The sequence below is a fragment of the Mirounga leonina genome, unplaced genomic scaffold (genome assembly GCF_011800145.1).
Source record: "Mirounga leonina isolate KUSES-001 unplaced genomic scaffold, KU_Mleo_1.0 Mir_447, whole genome shotgun sequence".
NCBI classification, from domain to species: Eukaryota; Metazoa; Chordata; class Mammalia; order Carnivora; family Phocidae; genus Mirounga; species Mirounga leonina.
The window spans coordinates 13,782,585-13,810,453 of NW_023270757.1; the positions used below are offsets into that span (position 1 = coordinate 13,782,585).

Below are 27,869 nucleotides of genomic sequence, written 5' to 3' on the forward strand. Positions count from 1 at the left end.
ACACAAGTGAATAACTAACTGCCTATTTATTAATCAAGTCAACAAAGACTCATTTAAGCTACTTGTTAACAGTCCTCTTTATACAGCAGTAGTCTTCGAATATTTTGCTTACAATTCCCCAAAAAACTTTTGGAAAGCTACACCTCTCCTTGCATATGTTAAAGTTAAGCCTTATACATTTTATTTTTTTATTTGAGGATTAAAAAAAAATTAAAGGATATTATTTTCCAGCATAGAATTCTAAGTTATAATTACATATGTGCTTTAAATATATTTTTGTCAAACTTTTGACACTGCAGATTAAACCCAATTTATGTTAAGTATCTGATATATATGTATATACATATATAACCCAATAGACAAAGGCAATCCTCATTACCAAACCAATCTGCCAAAATGGTTTTATTTTTGGCAGGCCTGGCACTGCTATTCATTGAAAATCCTGCTTAGAAGGTTGGCCCCTGGCAGTTGCCTGACAACTTGAATTTCAGGCGACTTCTGCCCATTCCCTCATAAGAATGACTCACTGTGCTTGTACTGTTTGTTCAAACAGTATGGTTAATGCCTGCTTCCCTCCTGGGAGTCTGAAGTTTGGGCACATGCTAGGCAGAGGGTGTCTATGTATGTGATCAGTCCCCAGTAAAAACTGTGGGCACCGATTCTCTAACAAGTTTCTCTGGCTGGCAGCGTTTCACAGGTATTATCACAAGTGGTTCCAGGGCCATAAGGAATGGCGGAGAGGACTCTGGAAGCTTGCCCTGGTTCCTCCAGACCTTCTCCCCAGTACCTTTCCGCTTGGCTGACTTTGCTTTGTGTCTTTTCACTGGACTCACAGCTGTGAGCACAACTATGTGCTGGGTCTTGCGACAGCAAGTCCCAGGGAATCATGCAACTTAGAGGGTAGTTTGGGGACTCCTAACACACATGTAAATTATGTTTGACAAACAAGAATAGGCTAATTTCTAGATATTAAGAACACAGTAAGTAAAGACAGAAATTTCACTTCATTTTGAATTCAAGTTATTTTTTGGGATATGGAACCTCCAGAAAATGCTGAAGGTAATTTATATTCAATTTAATTAAGCTACATACTTTTTAAATGACAGATGATAATGAAAATCATAAAAAATATTGATCTTGGTCTTAGCTAGCAAATAAAACAAGGATTCCCTGAAAATTACTACCAAAGACATCAAAAGGGAATCTTCCATGTTGAAAGGAATGATTAATAAGAAGATGGAATTGTGCACATTACTAAGAAAAAAATGTGTCCAGAATTGAAAGGAAAAAAAAAAAAAAGACTCAGAGTGTGTTGAAAACAAAGGGAAGAAACCAGTAGACACTCTCTCAACTACAGTTTGTCCCATATCCCTCCTACTGAGGTCATTAGACAAAAAATCATATAAAAGGCCAAAGTATTTAAATAACATTTTCTCCAATTTTATACTTCACATTTTCCCTCTGATTTTACAAGTAATACAAAGTTTCTTATAGAAAAACTGCAAATTACATGAAAGTATATCTAAAATTATTTTTTAAAAAATCACCCAACATACAGGGCACCTGGGTGGCTCAGCTGGTTAAGTGTCTGCCTTTGGCTTAGGTCATGATTCCAGGGTCCTGGGACTGAGCCCCGCATCAGGCTCACCACTCAGAGGGGAGTCTGCTTCTCCCTCTCCCTCTGCCCCTCCCTCTGCCCCACTCCTGTTATCTCTCTCTCTCTTTCTTGCATGCACATGTGCAAAAAAATAAAATCTTTTAAAAAAAAATCACCCAATATATCCTGCCACCCAGAGGCAACCACAATATGGCATTTGGTCTTTTCACTGTTCACTTAAGAAAAAAAAAAAAACAAATAGGAACATTCTGCACATCTAATGTCTTTTAAACTTTTTTTCTCATCAAAATGCAGTTTATACACAAAAATAAACTCAAAATTGAAGAAGGATCTAAATATGAGACCTGAAACCATAAAAGTCCTAAAAGAGAACACAGGTAGTAACCTCTTTGACAATGGCCATAGCAACTTTTTTCTAGATATGTTTCCTCAGGCAAGAGAAACAAAAGCAAAACTAAATTATTGGGACTACATCAAAATAAAAACATTTTGCACATCAAAGGAAACCATCAACAAAACTAAGAGGCAACCTACAGAATGGGAGAAGATTTTTGCAGATGATATATCTGATAAGGGGTTAATATCCAAAATATGTAAAGAACGTATACAACTCAACACCAAAAAAACCAAACAATCCAATTAAAAAATTAGCAGAGGACCTGAATAGACATTTTTCCAAAAAAGACATACAGATGGCCAACAAACACATGAGAAGATGCTCAACATCACTAATCACCAGGGAAATGCAAATCAAAACCACAATGAGAAATCAATTCACTCTGTCAGAATGGCTAAAATCAAAAAGACAAGAAATAACAAGTGTTGACAAGGGTGTGGAGAAAAAGGAACTCTCGTGCACTGTTGGTGATAATGTAAATTGGCAAAGCCACTGTGGAAAACAGTATGGAATCTCCTCAAAAAACCAAACACAGAAATACCACATGGCCCAAAATTCCACTAGTAGGTATTTACCCAAAGAAAATGAAAACACTAATTTGAAAAGATATATGCACCCATATGTTTACTGTAGCATTATTTACCTGTGTCCACCAGTAGATGAATGGATAAAGAAGATGTGGTACATACATGCAATGGAATATTACTCAGCCATAAAAAAGAATGAGATTTGCCATTTGCAATAACATGGATAGACTTAGACAGTATTATGCTAAGTGAAATAAATCAGTCAGAGAAAGACAAACACTGTATGATTTCATGCACATGTGGAATCTAAAAAACAAAAGAAATGAATAAACAAACAAAAAGCAGAATCAGACCTATATATACAGAGAACAAACTGATGTTTTACTCAAGTGGGGGCAAAATGGGTGAACAGGAGTGGGAGATACAGGCTACCAGTTATGGAATGAATAAGTGACAGGAATAAAAGGCACAGCATAGGGAATATAGTCAATGATGTTATAATAAAATTGTGTGGCTACAGATGGTAGCTACACTTGTGGTGAGCACAGCAGAATGTATAGAGATGTTGAGTCAGTATATTGTACATCCGAAACTAATATAATATTGTGTGTCAACTATACTCAAATAAACAAAACAAAAACATATATCTCCCAGGCAGAACTTTGATGAATGAGTGATGGTTTCACCAAAACTCAAAATATGTTCAGTTGCTTTGATGTGCTACAGGAAGGCAGGATTCAGGCTAAGATACAAAGTGCATTTCCCAGGAAACAAGCCTCTGGGCATGTGATACACTGCAGTATTAACAGCTCTACTTCTGAGATTCCTATTAAAATGCGTGACCCCAGGATGTACCAAAATCATTAACTCCATGTACCTTGGAAAGATTTTGATTCCAATCATTATTTTGGGGGCTGTAATAGCATATATGTTGGACTCAATTACCAAAGGAAAGAGAGATTCTGGGATAGGAAAGTACACAAGTCAAAAGAAGTAGCTTTATCTACACAGTCAGTCAACAAACAAAACTTAAATAACTGAGCACAAAGTCCTAGGATTCCAGGGAGAAATGACAGGTGACATATTATCTTAGAAAAAAAATCCATGGATTGACTCAAGCAGGAGCTTAGGCCGTTGTGTCCCCATCCTAGAGATTATGCTGGCTATACCCATCTAGGATGAGAAATAGCATCTTAAACAAGATGGGGCACATGCCAATGCAACTTTCCACTTCCTACTGAACTGCCATTTTCACAGTGAGCTTCAGTATTATTTTTGTTTTCCAGTGTCTAGACTCCTAATCTACCCTAAAAAATTCAATGTATCATAAATTTCAAAAGCCCACATGCTTTTGAATATGCTACACATTAGTGAATATTAGTGCACTTAGCAAGAGCTTTAGAACAATACAGATGAATTTAATCCCAGTTCAACCACTTCTTACATGTATATCATAAAAGAATTGTCATATATCTCAATTTCCTTAAAATCATCTGTTTCTAGTAAAAATGGGTTGGAATAAAACCTAGCATAAGGTCTGAAAGCAAGAACTCTGGCGGGGGTGTGTGTGGAATTTATTGTTGTTTTTACTGTTATTTCATTACAGTAGGATGCCTACAACAGGGCCTGGCTGGTAAAGGAAGAACAGAAATAATGAATGGATACAGAAATGTCAAGGACCACAAGGGTGATGTGTGTGATGGCACTGGGCAAAGTACCAAGTGCAGGGTACACATGCGCTATCAGTTTTTTCCCCCGCAAGCTATGCTGCTACCGTTTCTTTCCACGAGAGGGGGAACAAGTGAGGATTGACTTGTTTTAAGAATGCTAACCAGACAACTCATAGCACCCAAGATCTAATTTAACCCCTAAATAAAAATCTTTAAAAATAACTAAAGTCGGGACGCCTGGGTGGCTCAGTCATTAGGCATCGCCTTTGGCTCAGGTCATGATCCCAGGGTCCTGGGATCAAGTCCCGCATCGGGCTCCCTGCTCTGCGGGGAGCCTGCTTCTCCCTCTCCCACTCCCCCTGCTTGTGTTCCCTCTCTCGCTGTGTGTCTCTCTCTCAAATGAATAAATAAAATCTTTAAAAAATAAATAAATAAATAAATAAATAAATAAATAAATAAATAAATAAAGTGTCCAAGAGAAGGGGTCTCTCTTTTCTCCACCAGCTAGCTTGTCATTCCTGATGAGTAATATCAAACTGATGATACGGGTTTGTTAATTCAAAAAAAAAAAAAAAGGCATTTAAAACTCAGCATAAACAGAAAGAATTACAACTAACTTATTACATGCAAAGAGGTAGTAAACTTTGGGATCTGTTTTGGGGGGCCCTGGCAAAACCCCAAATGCAGAATTGTTTCACTGATAATCTCCTCACTGCCCATCATGTCACCATCACAACTGGGGTGCTTTCTTCTGAGGTCCATTTGGGGAGAAAGTATTTCATATCCCTTCTTTTGCTTGAAAAGAGGGTATTCTGTTCATTGCCTCACAAATGCAAAGAAAGAAGACCTTCATTTTCAAGGGTGGAAATCATCTATTCACTATATACAGTAGAAGATACTGTCAGATGTCCCAAGACCTCCATAAACCCCCAAATTCATGAAAGCCCATAGAACACATACTTTTCCATGTAAAACATGTATTCTGATGGACAGAAGCAACAAGGTTATGTCCACATGTCAAAGCTGGGGTCACTGGTTGATGCCTTTACAGTAGCCACAAAAGACCCAGCAAAACTACTAACTACAAGGATCTGGCCTTTTAGGGTTACTCACAAATAATAAAAATTGCAGAGGGTGGATAGATGAAATGTTTGTAGTCAATTTAGTGCTTTAAAAGTATCTGCATTTTTTTTCAACATAAAGGAAGTAATGTATTTTAGGCTTCACAAGCATAAAAACAAAGTGGTCAAATCTTAATTGTACATAACTTTCTATAACCAAAGTTTTCATTCTGGTTGAATTCCAAGAACAGCTTATATAAAAATTGCTTACATATGTAAAAGATTCAGATGTTAGGAAATAAACCCAATAATGACATCCCTCTCTTCTCTATAAAGTGAGCTCCAGTACAATCTTTTCATTTGAGGGCAAGATTAGTTTGCAGTTTTTCAGATAGCAAATCCCTGTCTGTAGAACTGTCTTTTTAAAAGCTGTCAATGTTAAAATGCTGTTTCTGGTTAACAAAACCCATGTGCCCACATCACTGTGAGTTAGAGTTCTGAGACACCTGCCACTAGTGGAGTTTATTTAGGTGATAGATTTACGTGTGCTATGCACCTCTCTGAGGCTTTTAGCTGTCTCTGACATACCAACTGTTTGTCAAAGCTTTCCAACAGATCTGACACCAGGCAAGAGTGAACTGGAGTTTGACGGGCCCTGCAAGGCTAATGGCACTGTGTAAGAATATTTTTAAACTTAATTTAAGAATACTTTCCCAATTCTTTTGCAACCTATTTCTCCCAAGGACTTAAATAACATAGACATCATTTTATAGTACTGCACATTTAATGTCCTCTGAAATGGAAAACAAAACAAAATAAAACAAAAACCAGGTCATATACCTGAACTGAGATGATCATTTTCATGAAAAATACTAGAAACAATTAGCTTCAGCACATCAGTGCTTGTTTTAAGCCTTTGAAAAGATCAAGGAGCTACCTATCTCGGTGGTAAATATAGCCTAGTAGCACGAAGGATGGGATTTGGGTCAGGAGGTCAGGTTAAGCACAGCTCTTTGATTTCTACCTATATAACATAACCACTTTAAACCTCTGATTTCTCATCTATTAAATAAGAGTCGACACCATCAAATTCATAATGGCCTAGTTATTGAAACTTATTCACTGCCAGCCAATGTGCCAACATAACAAATATTTCATTTACTCCTCAATGAGATAATGATTATGTTGAAGAAGCAGTGGAAACTAAGATTAATACCTTTCTTACGAATGATTTTGGCAGTAGGATTTTAGCTATGGAAATAACTATCTGGGATGAGAACTTTCTGAATGGAGGGAGATCAATGTGAAAAGCCTTTTGAGCAGAAGTTTCCAGCCACAAAGTCCAATGTTGTCAAGGAGAGTAAACACTGAGTTGGGGGGCGGGAGGTGAGCAGTCATGGACTTTACTTCTTACTTCCCAAAACCTTTCCCTTTCTACTGTCCTCTCCATTCTTTCATTTCCTCTCCTATTTTTCTTTGCCACATTTTCCTTCTCCTTATGCCACTGAGTTGTCGTTAGTTTTGTTAGTCATTTCTGTAGTCAATCTAGTAATATATATTTTTAAAGATTTTATTTTTTTAAAAGATTTTATTTATTTATTCATGAGAGACAGAGACAGAGAGAGAGAGAGAGGCAGAGGGAGAAGCAGGCTCCCAAGGAGCAGGGAGCCCGATGCAGGACTTGATCCCAGGACCCTGGGATCACGACCTGAGCCAAAGGCAGACGCTTAACCATCTGAGCCACCCAGGCGCCCAAAGATTTTATTTTTTTAAGTAATGTCTACACCCTACATGGTTAATGCCTTACGGTTTGAACTTACAACTTACAACCCCAAGATCAAGAGTTGCATGCTCTTCCAACTGAGCCAGCCAGGCTCTATCTTCAGTATCTTCAATCTAGTAATATTAAAAATAAAGTTTTACACATAATTTTTATTCTTGGCTGTGGCTTTACTGGACAGTAGGTAGGGACAGTGGGAATCTAATTTATCCATTCGTGCACATCATTAATTAGATGACAAGGCATTTGGCTACCTTAAAAAAGTCATAGTTACTCCCGCCATTTACTCATGATCATTGAATTTCTTCATTTTGACATTCAGAATGCTGGACAGAAATCACAATGGTGTCAACACCCACTATGGGCCTTGCAAAGTTTTACACACAATTTTTAAATTACAATGTAATTAACTGTAGTAAAATTTACCCTTCATGTGTACACTTCTATAAATTTCTAGGCAACAATTCAGTCATGCAACACCCACCACAATTAAGGTATACAACAGTTCTACCAGTATAAAAAATTCCCTTGGGTCCTTCCGTAGTCAATCACTCTACCTCTGTACAGTCTTTGCACTAATCTGTTTTTTTGTCCTTATAGTTGTGTGGGTGGTGGGGGGTTGTTTTGTTTTGCTTTGGATTTTTTTTTTTTTTTGCCAGAATGTAATATAAATGGAATTATACAGTATGGAGCCTTTGAGTCAGGTTTCTTTCACGTAGCATGATGCATTTAAGATTCATCCATGTTGATAGTATCACTAGTTTGTTTCTTTTTAGTGCTGAGTGGTATTACATTGTATGGATATATCATGGTTTGTTAATTCATTCACCAGTTGAAAACCTTTGGGCTGTTTCCAGATTTTGATGATTATGAATAAAGCCACTATAAATGTGTGAATATAAAATTTCACTTCCTTTTTTTTTAGATTTATTTATTTTTGAGAGAGCAAGTGAGTGAGCACAGGAAGGGGGGAGGGGCAGAGGGAGAGGGAGAGAGAGTCCCAAGCAGACTGTGCTGAGCGCAGATCCCAATGCAGGGCTTGATCCCACAATCCTGAGATCATGACCTGAGCCAAAACCTGGAGTCAGCCACCCATGTGCCCGAAAATTTCATTTCTTTTAGGTAAATTCCTAAAAGTGGGATTGCTGGGCAGCATGGTAAATTGCATGTTTAGCTGAATTTGCTAGACTTTTTTCCAGCATCGCTGTACCATTTTGCATTCCCACCAGCAATGTAAAACAGTGCTAGTTGCTACACATTGCCATCACCACTTGGTATTGTGAGTTATATTGATTTTAACTATTTCACAGAGAGGTAGTGACATCGCATTGTGGTTTTACTTGCTTTACCTAATGGATAAGGACATTAAGCATCTTGTCATGTTCTTAGGTGCTATCCATTATTTGTCCTCTGGTGAAGTATAAGATCAAATTTTTGCACAATTTTTATAGGGTTTTATGTCAAGTGTCAAGAGTTATTTTTACTTTCACATATGCTATAAGCCACAATACACTGCTAATATTTTTGTTTGATCTTCCTTTTAACCATTTCCAGAGAACTACATTTCCTTGTAATAAAGTTATAGCTATAAACATGATAAACCTAAACAGGACTATATACACATATCAATTTCCTGGTTTTGATACTGTACTATAATTACGTAAGATGTAACCAAAGAAGGACAGTGCAATAAGGGCACAGAAGAATATACTATCTTTACAACTTCCTGTGAATCTGTAATTATTTAAAAATCAAAAGTTTCTTTTAAAAAGTTAAACATGTGCAAATTTTACTGGTACTTAGTCATTTTTAATGTTTTATGTATGAGAAAATGTGTTCCAATTCTCACGAGGACCAGTCAGCACTACCTTTAGAGCAATTCAGGTAATTGAATTCTATTAAAAAAAAAAAAACCTTCAAAAATGCAGTCTGAAAAATTTCAAAATGGGTGAGATAAGCAAAGGCATGTGAAATGTTAGGAATACTGGTAGGTTCAAAGACCACAGGAAAGGAAAAACACAACTACCTTTAAGATTGGCATTTTTATAAAACAACTACATTTTTTTTTAAAGATTTTATTTATTTATTTGACAGAGAGAGACAGCAAGAGAGGGAACACAAGCAGGGGGAGTGGGAGAGGGAGAAGCAGGCTTCCCGCGGAGCAGGGAGCCTGATGCGGGGCTCGATCCCAGGATCGTGGGATCATGACCTGAGCCGAAGGCAGACACTTAATGACTGAGCCACCCAGATGCCCCAAAACAACTACATTTTTATAAAACAGGTTTACATGCATGTGTTTGACTATCATATATATGCTGGAGAACAGTCTGGCAAATTAAGTTAAACATGCAATTCACCATCCTGCCCAGCAATTCTATTCCTAGGAATTTACCTAAAAGAAATGAAATTTCGGGGCGCTTGGGTGACGCGGTCAGTTGGGCGGCCAACTCTAGGTTTCAGCTCAGGTCATGATCTCAGGGTCATGGGATCAAGCCCTGCATGGGGCTCTGCACTCAATGTGGAGTCTACTTGGGACTCTCTCTATATATGACTATCATATATATAGTATGCTATTGAAATACAGTCTTAATTATAACACAGGATGGTAAAACGCTGCATCCTTCCAGGCTGTTTTCTCCATAGAAAAAAGCCAAGAATCATTACTTCAATATCGGAAACAGGATCAGTTCTGTGGAGTGCCATGGAGCTGAAGATGACCTTCATTTGTGTATTTTACACACTTAGGTTTTTTTTTTTTAATCTTCGATGAGGAACATACATTACTTTTATAACTAAAACAAGAAGTCCTTAAAGTAAGGACCAAGAGTCATACATGATCTATATATTAAAATTCTAACATTAAATAAAAAAATCAAAGTTAAATGGTACAGTTTAGCCTTAACGGCTATGGAGATGCCCTGCATCTTGTGTGTCTTAGGCTGATAACCTGAACTCTGAGCTGTCATTTTCTTGAAACATCTCTGAGAGAAACAGAATGTGATTAAGGATGAACACATCATGCTTGCTTGTTTGCTTTCCCCAGTGCAGGTGGGCCGTCGCCCTCTGCATGCACAGCAAGCTGAGGTTAAAAGGCTGTCATGCCTTATCTATGCAGAATGTACCCTGCCGTGGTGTCGTGTGCTGTAGCTATGGGGCAGGGACCCCCAAATCAGCATGTGGCAAAGAGCAGAGATGCAGCAATGCTGTCATAGACGGGAAAAGAAGACTCAATAGTTCTAAGGCTATCACTAAGATAAACGGAATTTTGAAATTAAATGGTGATTGTCCCCGTCAAATTGAGAAGCCTGAAAATGCACATATATTAACTGCTGGGCCTGCCAGGTAAAGGAGTGATTTTCATGTTGTTGGCTTCTTCGTTTTCACCTTATAAAAAAGGATTCTTAGAGAAACAGTACTTACGAGTTAGAAGTATTAAAAAAATTTTTGTGTGTGTCTAAAAATATTTGGGTCATTAATCTCCCTCTTAGTTCTAAGCTGACCTGCCAACTAAAATTATTATTTGAAAAATATTTATGAATTGCTTTGAGAAACATAAGAAAGGGGTAATACCAAAGGATAGTTCTCTCTGAACGGCCTCTTCCTAGAGAAATTTTAAAGCAAATTTCTACAGCAGTACTGAGTTCATGCCTTTTACTGTGCAATATAAAAGAACAACACAATCTCTCAATTCTTTAAAAAACAACAACTCCAAGACATGGTGGTATTTGAAACAGTACATATTATAAATACTTTTTCATTATTATGAATGTTTTATTATTCATATTGCATTGTGTTGTGAGCTATGACTAATTTCAAATTTTGTTAATAAACCACTATTTTAAAATTATGTTTTTAAAGATGTTTATTATTTCTAAAGTGATCTCAAACTAATTTCATATCTGAAAGATGTACATTTTTAATATTTTTATCTATTTGTTAGAAATTATCTACACGACATAAACACCCTGACATTAGAAAACAGAAGAGCCTATTTCAATCTCTTGAAAGAAATGCCTTAGATGAATGCTCTACTCTAGCCCTTCCCTTCTGCCTTTCAAAATGACCCAAAGAACAAACCACATCCTTGGAAGTTCTACATCTAAATCCTTCCAAAATGTAAACCCCAAAAGAGTAATGACTCTATCCATCTTATGCACCCTGTCATCGAGCACCAAATGCTATGTATGATCAGTTCCATACATATTTACTGACTAAAAGATTGATAAATGAATGAAAAAAAACCTCTTTATTCCACAATTTTCCTCAAAACCTTGAAAATGACAGGCTGGAATTCCCAAATTATTAATAAAAGACAATTTTATTATATTTCAAGATATGCTTTGTAGTAGAAATTATTCTAAGTAGATTCTCATAACAGTAAAGAAATCTGTTATTCTTCCATTGCCCCCAAATCAAGAGCTGTCAAATATAAAGCTGTGACATCATTAAAACTAAGAAAAGATAACTGAATAGATCTGTGGGTCATGATTTGTTTTTTTGGGTTTTTTTAACTATAGCAACTGACATTACATTTCACGCCATTTAGAGTTTTAGAATTAAATACAGGTCAACAATCACTAAACACATCAACAAGTGACACTCATTGAAATAAATCATACCAAATGGCCAGCATATTATAAGCTAGTGTGACACTACCCCTGCTTTCATAAATAAAAAATGAGAATTAAACTTTCATAGTAAAATATTTCAGCAGACTAGATTGCAAATTTTGACAGTCAGTTTATCACTGTAAAAATCAGACGAGGCTCACTTGGCTCTGGTCAGAAAGCTCATTAGTCTATTAAAATTATACATTTGCCAGAGTGTCACGATTCTTACCGAAAAATATCTGCTATTTAGTGAAAAGATTTCACAATATTTTTTTGCTTTGTCTATAGAGAAAATGTGTTTTAAAACCGATGAATTTTTAAATCAATTAGGAGCAACAGATGGCTCTAGGAAAATAATGTTTAAGTGTTAATTAACCTTAAGCACTATTCCTATAAGGAAAAGTGGTCAATTTATTTGACTACTTTTTTCATTTATCTAAAGTAAAATATTTTGTTCTTAAAGAAAGATGGAAGGGCGCCTGGGTGGCTCAGTCGTTAAGCGTCTACCTTCGGCTCAGGTCATGGTCCCAGGGTCCTGGGATCGAGCCCCACATCGGGCTCCCTGCTCAGTGGAAAGCCTGCTTCTCCCTCTCCCACTCCCCCTGCTTGTGTTCCTTCTCTCACTGTGTCTCTCTCTGTCAAATAAATAAAATCTTAAAAAAAAATAAAAATAAAGATGGAATGTATTTTATATTCTGAATGAAAAAATTCACGATTTAAAATTTTATTCTAAAGGCAGTTTTATCTCAAAAATATTAGTGAAAAGATTATTTTAAACTAAAATTAAACTGAAATTATAACAAAAAGCAAACCTGAAATGAATACCTTTTCATGTGTTTGAGCAACCCCATATGATTTTTACGGCAAATCCTTTTTCATATTGTGGCCACACGTCTTGGCAACAACATCCCCGAGCAGACTGTTTCTCCTGGTTGCAGAACACATTTATCTTTCATGAGAACACTACACTCTTTCTTGTTCATCTTTTTGCAAATCAGACTATTTCATTTCTATAGGTTTTGTTTTCATTTTCAATGTGTTTCTTCTCTTTGCTCTAAGACAGACCATAAATGAAACTTCTGGGGCTGACACCATCTTGCTTGACTATTACACTTCAAACAAGAGTTTGGAGTGCCAGATACATATTATTATGAACCAAATGCGCATCCAGACAAAGCACAGTTGTTCACTACCCCTGAATTACTGACCAGTAATAGTTACTGTCACATGTCTCTAGCCCTAACAATCTAGGAGCAAGCTGTTAAATAGCTATATACCCATAAGAAGTAGGATTCTGGCACATCTCTCTCCTGAGCCACACCAGATGAACCACAAGGACCTCAGATTAAGTATGTGCAATATGTACTTTCCCCTAAACTCTGTGCTCCTTCCAGTGATGATAAGCTCTATGCATAACATGACCACTACCCAAGCTACTTAGCCAGAACCCCAGCTTCCTCCACACCTAGCTTACCCTACCTCTGATCAGTTTACTTCTCTCCATCCCCAGTCATGCCAAAATAATCTTTCACATGATTACTGAAACTCCAGGCCTGCTCTCTTGAATACATTCTCCACACCAGAAGCAAAACACCCTTCTGAAATATGACTATGATCATACTATTTCACTTCATAACACACATTAAAGGCTCTCTGGTGTGTTCAGAATAAAGTACAAAATCCTCTAGAATAGCACTGTCCACTAGAAATATAAGCCACATATGCAATTTTTAATATTTTAGGAGCAACATTAAAAAATAGATGAGAGAGGAAAGAATGGGAAATTATTGTTCAATGAGTAAGCTTAGTTTAGAAAGATGAAAAAGTTCTAAAGATACAGGGGTGTGAGATGTAAATACATTTAATGCCACAGAATTATACACCTAAAAATGATTTAAATGAAAAGTTTATGTTACATATATTTTATAATAAAAAAAGAATCGGGGTGCCTGGGTGGCTCAGATGGTTAAGCATCTACCTTCAGCTCAGATCATGATCTCCAGGTCCTGGGATCGAGCCCCACGTCAGGCTCCCTGCTAAGTGGAGAGTCTGCTTCTTTCTCTGCCTCTACCTCTCCCCCCTTACTCGTGCTTGCTTGCTAACTCTCTCTCTCTCTCAAGTGAATAAATAAAATCTGGAGGGAAGAAGGAAAGAAGGAAGGAAGGAAGGAGAGAATGAAGGAAAAGGAGGAAGGAAGGAAGGAGAGAAGGAAGGAAGGAAGGAAGGAAGGAAGGGAGGAAGGAAGAATCAGGTGAAATTAATTTTAAGAATATATCTTATTTAACTCAAGAAATCCAAAATATTATCATTTTGACATGTAACCAATATAAAAATTAATGAGATATTTCACATTCTTTTTTTTCATACTAAGTCTTTGAAATCTGCTGTGTATTTGCACTTATAGCACATCTCAATTATGATACTAAATTTTCAAGGGTGTTTGAAATGTGCACCTACCAAAACTATAGTTGTGTTTCATGTGTTTATGCTGCCTCCAGTTTTTAAATTCAGCTTATTTAAAATTAAATAAAATTTAAAATAAAAGGGGAGAGTGAAAATATAGTTCCTGCCAACATTAGCCCTTAGCCCACCTGCTTCAAGCTACATAAGAGGAGTGGAAATTAATTGGGAGGTATCTAAGTCAGGGTTCACTTAGAGAAGCAGAACCGCTGTGAGCGCTGTGCAACAGAGGCATATTTCGGGGCTAGATACACAGCCCTTGCATGCTGTTGCTCAATATCTGTGGTTGGGCCTAAAATTCTGGAGGATCAGCTGGGCTGGCAGGTGTATGGATGTGAATGAGAACAAGAAAAGCTCCAAAATTGTTTAAATTCAGTTCTTCAATAACACTAACCACATTCCACGCACTCAACAGCCATAAGTGGCCAGTGGCTACACGCTGGACCGCACAGTTCTAGCTCATCTGAGGCTTCTTCTCCTCAAGACTCATCCTTCCCTTTTCATACTTCATGCTCCAGCCCTACCAAAATTTCATTTCCTAGACTTCACAATTTCCTGCCACTTCCAGGTTTACTAAGCATACTGACCCCTCCTCCAGCTAGCTCTTCTCATCTTTCAGGTCTCAGATTAAGCATTATTACACATTGCTTCTTCTAGGAAGCTTTTCTCCACCTCTATATTACCAACCTTAATACCTCAAATCTAGTAAGGTCCTTCACTGCATTCCAAATTTTTGCTACAATAGATCCTTACATACTACTTTGCAATTGCTTGCCTGATGTTCAGTAACTTCCATTACTCTGTAATATCTATAAAAATAGAAATGAAATAAAATCTATCACCTAACCACATAGCAAATCCTAAATAAATATTTATTGAACAAATGAATGAATAAACATATGACAGAGCACTAGGAACCTACTCCCTCTGGAGTAGAAATATTTATCTGCTCTGTTCCTGATTGGTCAAAAGGCAGCTCATGGAGATTTATGAATCATTAGCCATAAGCAATGACCTACTTTGAAGGCAACTGTATTCCAGGCCCTTCACTTTCTTACTTCATCCTCACAACCACCCCAGTTTATAGATGAGGTGAAGAGAGATTAATCTGCATGGCAAGCTTGCCTAAGTGGAGGACACTGGACTCAAACAGTCTTAATCTCAATGTAACAGAGACTTAGAATTGCATGATCCAAACAGTAATGCAGATGAATGCTAAGACCCTTTCATATTTAAATCAATAAGTCCAAACTGTGGCTGGCTAAAACTGTGCTGATACCTGTATGTAGGACCTCATGTTAGAAAAGGGCATCACCAAATTGAGAAAACATGCCTAAAATATACCACAGTCATAAATTAAATAACTTATTTTTGTGGATTTTTTAAGAATGCCCTTTTGAGGGAAAAAACAACCTAATTGATACTAAAATATTAGAACAACAAATAATAATGAATCCACTATTTTACAATAATGACTATACCTTTCAAAAACTATAACCTCTCTTCTGTCATTCACTGCTAACCAAGCAAAACCCTATAGATTGTTTAGAGCCATCTAGCAGCTGCCTCAGTTTGGCATGTGTTTGTCGGAATTGGCCCAGTCAATGTTGGAGTGAAGGGGGTGATCCCATCTCTGGAACCCCAACCCCAGCTCACTAATTCAATTAAAAGATCTGTCAGTAATCACTACTCACACAGACAAGATCAGAAAAAAATGAACCATTCAGCAACGCAAGCTAGAAAATAAGATTACTCTCTTACAATATTCTTTTTTTTTTACTCTTTTATATATATATATATATATATATATATATATATATTATTCTTATGTTAATCCCCATACATTACATCATTAGTTTTAGATGAAGTGTTCCATGATTCATTGTTTGTGCACAACACCCAGTGCTCCATGCAGAACGTGCCCTCCTCAATACCCACCACCAGGCTAACCCATCCTCCCACCCCCCTCCCCTCTAGAACCCCGTTTGTTTTTCAGAGTCCACCGTCTCTCATGGTTCGTCTATCCCTCCGATTTCCCCCGCTTCACTCTTCCCCTCCCACTACTCTCTTCTTCTTCTTTTTTTTTTCTTAACATATATTGCATTATTTACTCTCTTACAATATTCTTGAATCATGAATTATATGAAGTTCTACTTATCTAATAATGTTTTAAAAATTAGTCCCCAAGAAAAATGAGTTCAAAACTAAAAATTTAAAGATTCCAATCAATTTCCTTTTGCCTCAGAGTTTTCTTTCAGCAGATAAAGAAAATCCATAGTAACAAGATAACATTTCATGCATTTACACATATTCTCCTATAGATGTCTACAGCCTTCAGAAAGTATATTATTTGTAGTCATGCCTATCTGACATTTTCCATTTTACTCAAAAGATTTTATGGTTTGGTATTACAGCAATATACAAATTTGACAGCTTGCAATAGGATCTAGTCCCTGTAGCAAATCATTCTGACAGTTAAGTACTATACAGCTACTAATACTCATTTTTTTACACTAAACTTATTTAAAAATCTTACAAAGTTGATGACACAATGTATGTTGAAATTCTGAAGAACGGTCTTAATGATATAAATTTCATACTGAATTTTATAAATAATTGACCCTACACACTACACAATTATTTCATTTGTAGTATAACTTATTCCTCCTTCGGTAGTTCACTTTATTAAGAGCGAATTTTTCCTCAACAGCATTTAAATAATAAAGTCACTCATCATGGTCAATGTTTAGTATTTTCTTATAATTCCTCTTCGTCTTTAAAAATAACTGAACATGTGAATAAAACAGTACATGTATTAATGTGGAACATAATGACGTTTTTTGATTGCCTTTACAACGCTACTTTTTTCTTTTAAAGTGATATAATATAATCAATTATGTCTTTATATTTCCCAAAATGCATTAACAGAGGCTCTGTCAAATATACCCGTGACTCCTCTAGAAAGAAAGCAAAGCTGATCCCTAACATTGCTATAACATTAACTAAACAGGGCTGAGGGTGATCTTACAGCATGTGAGGAAGACCCCATCTCTATCTCTCAGTAATTCTATTTTTAGTATTCAATACATCTGGTAACATAAGCCAGTTAGCAAGAGAATAAGGGCCTTATTCTAAGAAATAGGAAGCCTGGATGTATTTTTTCCCCTTGATTCAACTTTTCAGCTGGAATACCACAGTGAAACCACTCTATTTTCAGAATTGATGTACCTTTCAAAACTATAATCTCTGGCTTTCAAGTTCACTATTATTTGCCTTCAGGTACAAATTTTAAAGTGTATAGAGGCTTCTAAGCAGGATAGTTGGTCTCAGCCAGATACTGAAAGGCTTGTAGCTCAGTCATCATTGCAGTGTAAATTCTTTTTCAAAATAATGTTCTTCACTCAGAGAACACTTGTGCCTGTGCTTGGTTCACTCATCAAATACACATTGGAGGTCACTAAAGGCCTGGGGGCAACTTCAGCTATTCTAAAATTCATTTCTCCCTCTATTTGGTTGCAAAAATAGGATTTCAAATGTAAAAAATCTTAGGAATGTCCACACACATAGAAACCAAAGGCACGGTGCTATGCTACTGTAAGGATGGATGTGTGGTCAACAAACAACCAAGGTTTTTATGCAATGACAGCAATCAAGATAAACATCATTTGCTTTGATACATGCAATTTAATATTTAAATATTCTTAGAACATTTCTATTTGAGAACTTTCTCTCCAAATAGGAAGAAAATTTTAAACTAATGGCTGCATCAAAGGTCTGCTACGATTTCCCAAGATTTCTTAGAATCCACAAACGTGCCTTGCTGTTTTATTTATATCAATTCCACAGATATTTAATTAATTTAACCTTCAAGAAGTGATCGATATATGCAATAGACATTCATGGTAAGTATGTAACAAATACCAGAACTTCATGCTGTTTTACTCCTTTTGTTAGGTTCTTAAAATGTTCTTCCCTTAAATTTTATAATCGAATTTGAAGATTTTTTGGTGATCTGCTTCCAAAAGATAACACTGATACTGAAGATTATTTCAGCAGATAATACTGCTGTCTTCTGTGTGATTCTGCTATAAAAAGAATATATTGTTTGTTCTCTCTAAATTTCTGTCCTTAACTCTTCTTCCCGCTAATTTTTACCTATATTTTTTCCATCATGAAAAGTTAAAAAAAAAGACATTCTAACTTCATATGTGTTTTATCTCTATTTCCTTTTCTTGTATTCTCATCTTTGCCCAATTTTGCTCCTCTTCCAAAGATTTAATTATGACCATGGCTAACCAATTATATTAGTAGAGAAAACAATTGGAACAAATGGAAGGAATTGGGATAAGGAAATGACTGAGTAAATTCTAAAATCCGTATGACGTGGAGTCAGTTGTTTTTTTTGTCTTCAGGCATACCCATCGGGACGCCTGGGTGGCTCAGTCGGTTAAGCGTCTGCCTTCGGCTCAGGTCATGATCCCAGGGTCCTGGGATCGAGTCCCGCATCGGGCTCCCCGCTCCGTGGGGAGCCTGCTTCTCCCTCTGCCTCTGTTTCTCTCTCTGTCTCTCATGAATAAATAAATAAAATCTTTAAAAAAAAAAATTCAGGCATACCCATCGATGGCCTGTGACTTCAAACAAACCCCTAGCCTGGCTATCCCTGAGCACACCAATCAAGTAGGGGTAGGAATGTCTTCAGCATCCTCCTCATCCTTTGTCCTACCAGGCAACAATGCTCTGATGTTCACTGGAGACTGGAGAAGGTATTTAAAATTATCAACCACATAAAAGGAAATACATTGTCTTGAAAAGAAGTCTAGTGTCATCATTGCTGTCCATTTAATTATCTAATGAGCAGAGACCACACCTGTGATATTACCAAACAAGGTAGCTGGATGAGATAAAGGTTCTTCATAAAAACACACACCATTTTAGTATCAACATAATCCACTGATGAGCATTGAAAAAGTTGTTTTGCATTTGCTGCCTCTTTTTTAAAAAATGGTCATTATAAATAAGAGGGAAAATCTACTAAAGTAAACAAATCTTCTTATATCCTCTGCAAAAAAAAAAAAAAATCTTCCTACACAAATAATTGTACAGAGAGGTATTTCAAAAGCTGCAAGTTGAACCAATGAATAAATAAAAGACTAACAATAGTATTACCAAAACATTCAAATATTTATGCATAAATTCCAGTATTCCGTGTTCTAGAAAGACTAATAATAATGATAATTTTTTTTAAATATACAGCTTTCATACTTCAGAAGACATCTTAAACTTATGTTTGCCATCATCTGTTCTTTAAGCCTCTTGCAGTTACTGGGTGTTAACTAGTGTTGCTTCTTACTTATACAGAAAAATACTAACTTGCCCCAAGGGAAAGCTGTTCTTTTCATATGGCTAAATGAAAACTAAACTAAAAAACTGCCCTCTGGAATTCAGCACTTTGAATGCACAGCCAGTAGCATTTTCCCTTTCCTGATGCCATCTCTCCATCTCTCCATCTCTCCGTCTCTCTCTCTCTTTCTCTCTCTCTCTCTCTCTCTCTCTCTCTCTCTCTCTCTCACACACACACACACACACACACACACACACACACACACCCCTCTACAAATGTGGGCAGGACTCTGATTGGGCACTTGTTAGGGAGGTGGTACAGCAGCACCACCTAGTGGGCACTGGGGAGAGGCTCAGAGTCCCCCTTGCTGCTGTTCCAGGGTCCGTGCTTGCTTTGGAGCAGCTTACAGAGACTTGTGCATAAGCTTACCACCACAACTTTTAAAGAGGAAACCATATAGGGGCGCCTGGGTGGCTCAGTCGTTAAGCATCTGCCTTCGGCTCAGGTCATGATCCCAGAGTCCTGGGATCGAGTCCCACATCGGGCTCCCTGCTCAGCGGGAGGCCTGCTTCTCCCTCTCCCACTCCCCCTGCTTATGTTCCCTCTCTCGCTGTGTCTCTCTCTGTCAAATAAATAAATAAAACCTTTAAAAAAAAAAAAAAAGAGGAAACCATATAAAGGCAGAAGCCACTGGTATTGTGTGATCCAACCCTCCAGCCACAATAATTTTAAGTCAGAAGCAGAAATAATAAATAGCAATTTGCTGCCTTTTATTCCATAAATATTTACTCAAAATTACCACGTGTGCACACACACATACACATCACTTGATTACTATTCAAAGTTGTTCAATTTTTGTAAGAATAAGTAGTGTTAAAATAATCAGATTATATAATAATTATACAGTAGTAAATATACATATATGTTGCCAAATTTCATTACTTGGTTGACAAATTCAATTTGCCAAAAAAAATTCTCTAGGATTGTTTTTAAAAACAATTAAGAATTGCTATTCTCTCAGTCTCCAACTTACTTCTTTCAACCAAGATATTCTGTCTGAAAATGACAAAAGTTAAAATTTCCTCTTTATGTGTATGTCTTCCCTATAGACCAGTGGGTAGGTTCTCAAATGGGAATCATATTGCCTCCCCAAAGGTATCTAGCATTGTATGTTTGGTCTGGGATGCTCCGATCTACAATACATAGGACAGTCACCCAAACAAAAAATTGTCTAAAAGGTCAATAGAGCTAAAGCTGAGAAAGCCCATCTTGACTGTAAGATGCTAAAAGACAGGAACAAATGTCTTATTTGAAAATGTACACCAAGTACCTGGCAAGGTAAGGTTAATAATGGTTTGGTGAAATAAACTGATACTAACTTCTAATGGCCATGTACCAACAGATTACTTAAACTTTAAAAGAATGCTAATGTCAGGAAAGCATACCCTCTGCACATATAGGGCAAGGCATCCCATTCCCTGGAAGGGTGTATCCCATGCCACACACAAGTGATCATGTGTAAATTTTGTTATTCAAAGCCAGCCCATCTGAGTCCGATCACTAAGTGAGAAAGACTGGTGCACAGATGCTATGCAATGGGAGACTCACCACAGTGATGGTGCTTTCTTGACAATTCTTGATAAAAAAGTCATCTAGACTTTTGGTTGTTGCCCACTTTCAAACTGTAACAGAATTTTTGAGTGATTTTTTTCCCCAAAATGTAGTTTCTCCTTGTATTTCCCCACTTAACCACTGTGAGCATTTTGATAAGTACCACTTGATAAATACCAAGAAACTCGCTATGCATATAAGACTATTAAAAACAGAAAAAAATCTGATCTACAGCCTGCTAATTTCACCCAAATAAGTCAATAAACAGCTCTACACTGCCATTAGAAGTAGACTTTAGATGATCTTAAATTCAGTCAAAACATATGCTTTTCAAGGTATCAATTATTTCAGGATGTAAAACATTCTGTAAAGAGTATGTGATATACACAATCAAGGTGAGGCATAGCAATGAGAAGAAAACAGTAAGCTTGGCCACTTTAGACGTCAAATTTCTAAATATAACTTTCTGGATGGCATGGAAATGATCCCATGTTGTCCTTCCCTGCTGTTCCCTTAAAACCCCTTTGGGACTGGTGTGAGTAACAATAAATCAGCATTCATGTACTAGATTAGCCAGGATATAGTTCCTTAAAGGAAAGTGTCAAGAGCATTAAACTGGTTAACAGAAGTCATCTTTCAGGATAGAGAACCAAAGATGATTGTTAAATGCAGTGTTGGAATCTTTGCAAATACATACTACTTGTAAATTGGAGAAAAATTAAAATGTAAGACATTTGTTAATATTTGTCATGCTAACCATTAAATTCTTCAACATGTGATGAACTCAACATTTTTAAAATACCCTACCTCATAATCCTAATTCTGGCAAATGTTTTTTGTTTCTCATTGGAATGTGTGTAGTTTTTTTTTAACTGGTGACCAAGATACAAGATTTCAAACTTTCCTATGGAAGTCCTGGAGCTGAAGAACTTTTTACACTCTTCTGAATCACTGTGAGCTTTGAAGGGCCATTTAAATGACCCATTTCATTCACAAAACTTCCCATCCTGAGCATCCTGGTGCTACCACCCACACCTGCCAATGACAATCATCAGGTCCATAAAGGACCGCATATTTTCTAGCAATATGAAATTCTCGATGCAACTATAATGGAAAAAAACAGTGTATACTTTCCCTTCTCTGAGAATGAAAGACTAGATTCTAAGTGCCTATGACAGAGGTCTAGAGACAATATGCCCAGCTCCCTGATGGGGAAGAGACTGGTAACAAGTTAATAGTTGGGTAGAAAGTTATAGCTATAGTGCTCAAAATATTCTATAGTGGAAAGACCTCAAGTTAAAAATAAGAAGTACTGAAGAAATTCTTGGGAATTAAGTCCACATGTAAGACATACTACAGTATTTTAAAATCATGCAATGTAATGTTAGAGAAAATTATCATTAAATATGAAATTTAAGAGCCTAAAGTAATGCTTTCTTGGCTCACACTTTAAAGAACTCCAGTGTTGAGGAATGAAAGGCTATCCTTGGAATGAAAAATATTCTTAACAAGGAGAACGAGAAGGAAGATTTTTATGAAAGTTTCTAAACCAGTCAGAAGATAATCAGCCAAAGAGTTTGGCAAATTAAATGACTTGTATCTATTCATAAATGAAAAAAATCCCATGGTAATAGTAAAAATTTTTCTATTTCTCTACAAATCTCTTAGTGAAGAGATAATGAAATCAGGTTAGGTGAATTTGCTAATTAAGTGAAGACCAACCAAAGAGAGGCCAGAGAGAAAAACTAAACAATCGAAATAGAGATAGATAGTTCAGGTATATTACTAACAAACCTCACCAGACAGCCTAAGGTTTGAAAATTCACACTAACCCAGAAAAAGTAGTATCCCTTTGCCTAATTTCAAGCAGAACTGAGGAAGGTTACATCATACTTACAATAAAATAGGAAGAGAATATGTACAAATAAGCAAATTTAGGCTAAAGGAAAAAAAGGGTAGAATAATGAAATGAAGCTAAGAGAAAAATTATCTTGAGAATGTGACATTAAAAGAAATACTCAGAACTTGAAATTAATGCTGATTTAGGAGGTAAAAAAGAAGCTTTGCCACTCACCAATTTTAACCTCTGTAAAGGTATTCTGCCTACATCTATCTGTGTCCTTTCTGGGACATTAGTGAATCGAACTTCTGGGACTGCAACAGCACACATGACATGGGCCCACCTACAGGAAAGGAGACACGAAACGTGAAAAAAAGTTCCCTAAACTTAAGCACTGGGTACTTCAGCTGGGCGGGAGCAATTCTCCCAGAGTGAATACACAGACAAGAAGGCAAGCCAAAAGCCCAAATCCATCACAGACTCTGAATTTCAAACCTCTTGGGTGATACCTGGAGAGATTCAGTACCACCCCTACCCACCACTGCAACTTGAAGAATGGGGTGAAGACCAAAGACTCGATCCTATCAATACATGGTATTTTTCTACACTGGCTCTGCAAAACACCGAAATGTAGGTTTGCCATTTCATTTGGTACTGAAATATAACAGGTGTTTAATATACTTAAGCTAATTAACATGTGGCAAAAGATTAGTTCAATTAATAAAAGGTATGAATTGGGTATAGCATATAATCTTTTGACATAATACAAGTGTCATGAAAACTAGAGTAGTAAAGTCTTCTAAAAGAATTAACACTGATTCAGTCTTTAATTAAATTGTTTCTCATTGCAATTCTACTATAACCAAAAGAACCCAGAGATAAGGAGGAGTAAAATTTAGCTGGCTCTCTCATTTCCTACTTAATGCTGAGTATCTCCTTTCGAATTCTGAATTACCCCAGAAAAAGACATCCCCTGTTAACACTATTTAGTTTCTCATAAATGTCATGCCCCAAGTAAATATTAAGACTCTTAAGGCTTAAAGACATCTTGAAGGAATTATCATATCCATCAACCTATTTTTAAGTCAAAGAGTACGTCACTCAAACAACATAAGACTCCATCCTGCCTTTAAAGACCACAGGAAGAGAGGACAAGTGTCAACCCCATCAGGGCATTCTTTCAAATCTAATAAATACTAAAATCCCATAGTAAACACTATTCCTTTCTGTCCTAGCCCAAGGGTAGGAAGAGAAGTTCTTACCACTTCTGTCTGTTCAGGAACCACCTAAAGCAATTCACAGTCTGCATGACCTATGTGATATCCTAGACCTAGCAACACTTTTTCGTGTAAGTGCCAATCACATTAACTAACTAACTAACTGTGAAAGAGGAAGACCCAAAGTTAAGCAAAAATAAGTCTACTAGACTAAGCTTTATCAACACAGGAATGATAAATGCCTTCGCTCTTCCTTGTAAGCAATTTGAAACATGTGCACATGCACATAGTTATGTTAATTCAATCATTACATTATATACCAGGGGTCCCAACTCCAGTGCCCACAGGGCCAGGCAGGAGGTAAGCAAAACACTGGTAAATCATGGTAACCTGGGGGTCACCTGTCCCATTTAGGCTAGGTCCTCATCCCAACATGTTATTGCTATACAGAGATGCGCAATTATTTTTCAAGTACAGATAAAAATCTGGATTTTTGTATAAAATCTCTCAACTTTTAAAATTTGCATCAAATTTATTAAATGGTATGTCAGTCAACTAAAACATATTTTGGGGCTGGATTTGGCCCTTAAATGCCAACTTACCACCTCTGCTTCTATCATTTCTACATTTTCCTATTTCCAAAGGGATCTTTAATATGCTTTGGCCTCATTTTAAATACTAAAATTGGGTCATGAAAATAAAATTCATGCAAAAATATATTTCAACAACGTATTAAAAACCAGATTATGTTCTTTTTTTATGTTCTTTCTTTTATGTTCACTTCTCTCTTTCAAGATTCTCTTCATATTCTCCAACTGTCCCCTTTAAATCTGAAAATCAATGTTTTTCTCCCTATGTTTCTATTTTAGTACATATACTCTCTTGTTAATTTGCTGGTTTTAAAAGTAAATTGTTTTGTTTTAATGTTATGACTATGATTGATTTTATTTATCTGAAGGTAATAGATTTCACTGTTTTCAGGCACACTGTTTTTATTAGACTAACAGGATTCATCACATTAAACACTAGGATTCCAATGGCACCTAGATGATATGGGCTGCCTTCACTTTAAAACTGCCATTAGTAAAAGAGGGGTTATTCTTCACGGGTGTCATCAAAGACATGGACAGAAGCAAGGCTTAGACCACCTTCAACCAGGAGAGGTGAACGTGCTGTCAGTAGTAGTCTCTGAAGACATGCCCAGAATCCCAACCTCAGATCTGGACAACAAAAGCTTTGGAACAATGTGTCCAATAATGAGAGGTAACACAGCAAACTATCCACCCAGAGGTTCAACACTCTAGAGAGCAGAAGGAAACAATAAAATTGAACACAATTAACACATTACTTACTTATTGTTCTTTGTTTCCTTAAGAGCACCCCCTCTCAAATTGCAGAGACAGCACTCCTAGGAGAAAAAAAAAATACCACACAATTATCAGACTCATTTAACTGACATCATTACTATTTATCTAAATATTCCCATAAATTCTAATATTGTATTTTAAAACTAAAACCATCAAGAACTTCATGAAGGCCTATCTCTGAGCAGTTCAAGAAAGGAAAGGAAAAAGAGTGGGGGAAAGTGAGAGTACACACCAAAATGTTCCTGAGATATTGAGGGAATTATCATTACCCTGGTATCATGTTCACTTGTCATCTCTAGGGGAAAGTTGTGACACAGAGCACTTGGTAGCCTGGAGAGTATTTACTAGAATTCTAGAACAGAGAATACATATATGATTAGTTCTCTTGTGCTCTGGGAATCCATTCATGTATACAGGATAGCTACAAAATAGAGTATTGGCAGGCTTCATTCTGCAATAAGGATTAGCAGGAGCTCTTTTTGAAAGATACTCTTCATAAAAATATCATTTGGGTCTTTCTGTGGATGGGCAAATGGTGTTGGAAAAACTGTACTGATAAACCGAGGCTATCCACACCCAGAAAAAAAGCACCATGAAAAGTTTTCCTTTCTTCTCCCCACATAAGTTTATATTTTGGGCACTTTTATATGTCTTAAATTGGCACAGACTGTTTCACTCCAAGATGACTGACTCCCTTTACCACAAATACAGACTTTATTTATTACTTCTCACTATAATCCTATGAAAAGTCCATGAGAAAACAGGACCAGAAAGCAATGCAATACCTTTTGCTGACCTAGAATTTTTAAATTAAATATCTAAGTAATTTTTATTTTCAACCTCAAGCACTAATAGATTTCCTCCCAATTTCTGTATTAATAAATTTTTTAAAATAACTGTAGGTTATTTTGGGGTTTTTCCCTCTGCAAGCCATATATATAAAATTTCTTTATCTGTTCTCCAAGGTGATCTTCTTTAACTAAAGTTTTGCTTCACTTTACAGAGAATCCCTTTAACTTATCTACTATTAATAAGGGGGTGTCAAACTCTTTAGCTTTAATTTTTCTGAGGACAGCAATACCAAAACAACTGAGGAGAATCAATATACCTGCATAACTCCTAACAGGCAGCAAAAAAAGCAAACAACCAGAAATGTTCAATGGTTTTATGTGTTTGGAAATACTCTGCACATCTATTTGGAATTTCCTGGGTTATTATTAAAGGTTAGAGTAGCAAAAGTTGTCCTGTGTATGTATATACATCTGAATCCATTATAAACCCAGATCAAGGAGATAACTCAATGGATTTTCTCTATAACAAAGCAAGATTCTAGAGGCCCTTGACATAATAGTTTTGATGAAGCACACAATGAAAGTAAAAGTTCAGTCCAAATATTAAAAATGAGAAATTCAGTAATTCAAGTTATTCAATAACATCTAAATTATTCAAGAACAATTTCATAAAACATTACTGATTTTAAGTATTTTCCCAGTAATTTAGCACACTTTCTACAGAGGGAGAGAGAAAATGAAAATAAAACACGAGGTAAAATATTTTCATTGACTATAAAAAGATGTCAGTATTGAAGTGAGAATGCAGCAGAGAACTGTGGATGGTGAGGAGCTCAGACACTAAGAGCATTAGATGCCTGATTAATGAAACTAGTAGTGAGAAAAAGCCTAAAGGGACAAGCTAGCAGAGTTAAATACAGCAAAGCAGCATGGAAGCTGCCTGAAAGCACCTGAGGAGGATCATTAAAAGATACACATGCTGCAGAGCACCACCACAATGTGAGGAAACAGTCGTCTCAAATAGAACATGTAGACTCAAGATTTTAAGTGAGGTTGAGAAGACTCAACCTCAAGTGGTTGCCACAATATGAAACTGTTTTTTTGGGGGATTACCAGTAACCTCCATGTCACAAAATCTAATGGCTCATTCCAAGTCCCTGGCTCACCTGACCTGTAAGTGGCATTCAACATTGTTGATCATGCCTGACAGTTTCTACCTGAGGCTTCTATGTGACCCGATGTGTCCCTCACTGCCCTTCTTGACCTCTTTTTGATACTCTGCTTCCTCTAACAGGCATCTCTTTCACACTCTTTAAACATGGTAGCTTTTGTAAGAGGCATTCGCTTCTCTATCCACAACTGCTTGCTGGGCATCTGATCCACTTCCCTGACTCTCAAAAGGCCAGTGAGTGACTCCAACATTAATTTCCTGCTATGTCTGACTGACACTCAACAGGCACCTCAAACACACATGCACAGATGAAATCATGTCTCCTCAAGCCTGTAGTCCCCCACTGTTTGCTATCAGTGGTATCAACCATCCTGTCTAGCTCAAGCTGGAAGACATCATCTCCCTCTC

The 27,869-nt window shown here is 36.7% G+C and overlaps 1 protein-coding gene across 10 annotated transcripts in view; it reads right to left on the reverse strand.

Moving 5' to 3' along the window:
* The window catches only part of KDM4C (lysine demethylase 4C), a 457,231-nt gene that overhangs the window by 88,861 nt on the left and 340,501 nt on the right, over window positions 1-27,869 (reverse strand). For 7 of the 10 annotated variants that reach the window (XM_034987990.1, XM_034987992.1, XM_034987991.1 and 4 more), the window contains 2 exons: window positions 25,485-25,540; window positions 23,150-23,258 (listed from right to left, as the gene is read on the reverse strand). In XM_034987990.1, coding sequence (XP_034843881.1) covers window positions 23,150-23,258; window positions 25,485-25,540 — 165 coding nt within the window. The remainder of the gene's footprint in view (window positions 1-23,149; window positions 23,259-25,484; window positions 25,541-27,869) is intronic. The other 3 variants (XR_004676204.1, XR_004676205.1, XM_034987997.1) reach the window with 1 other exon arrangement.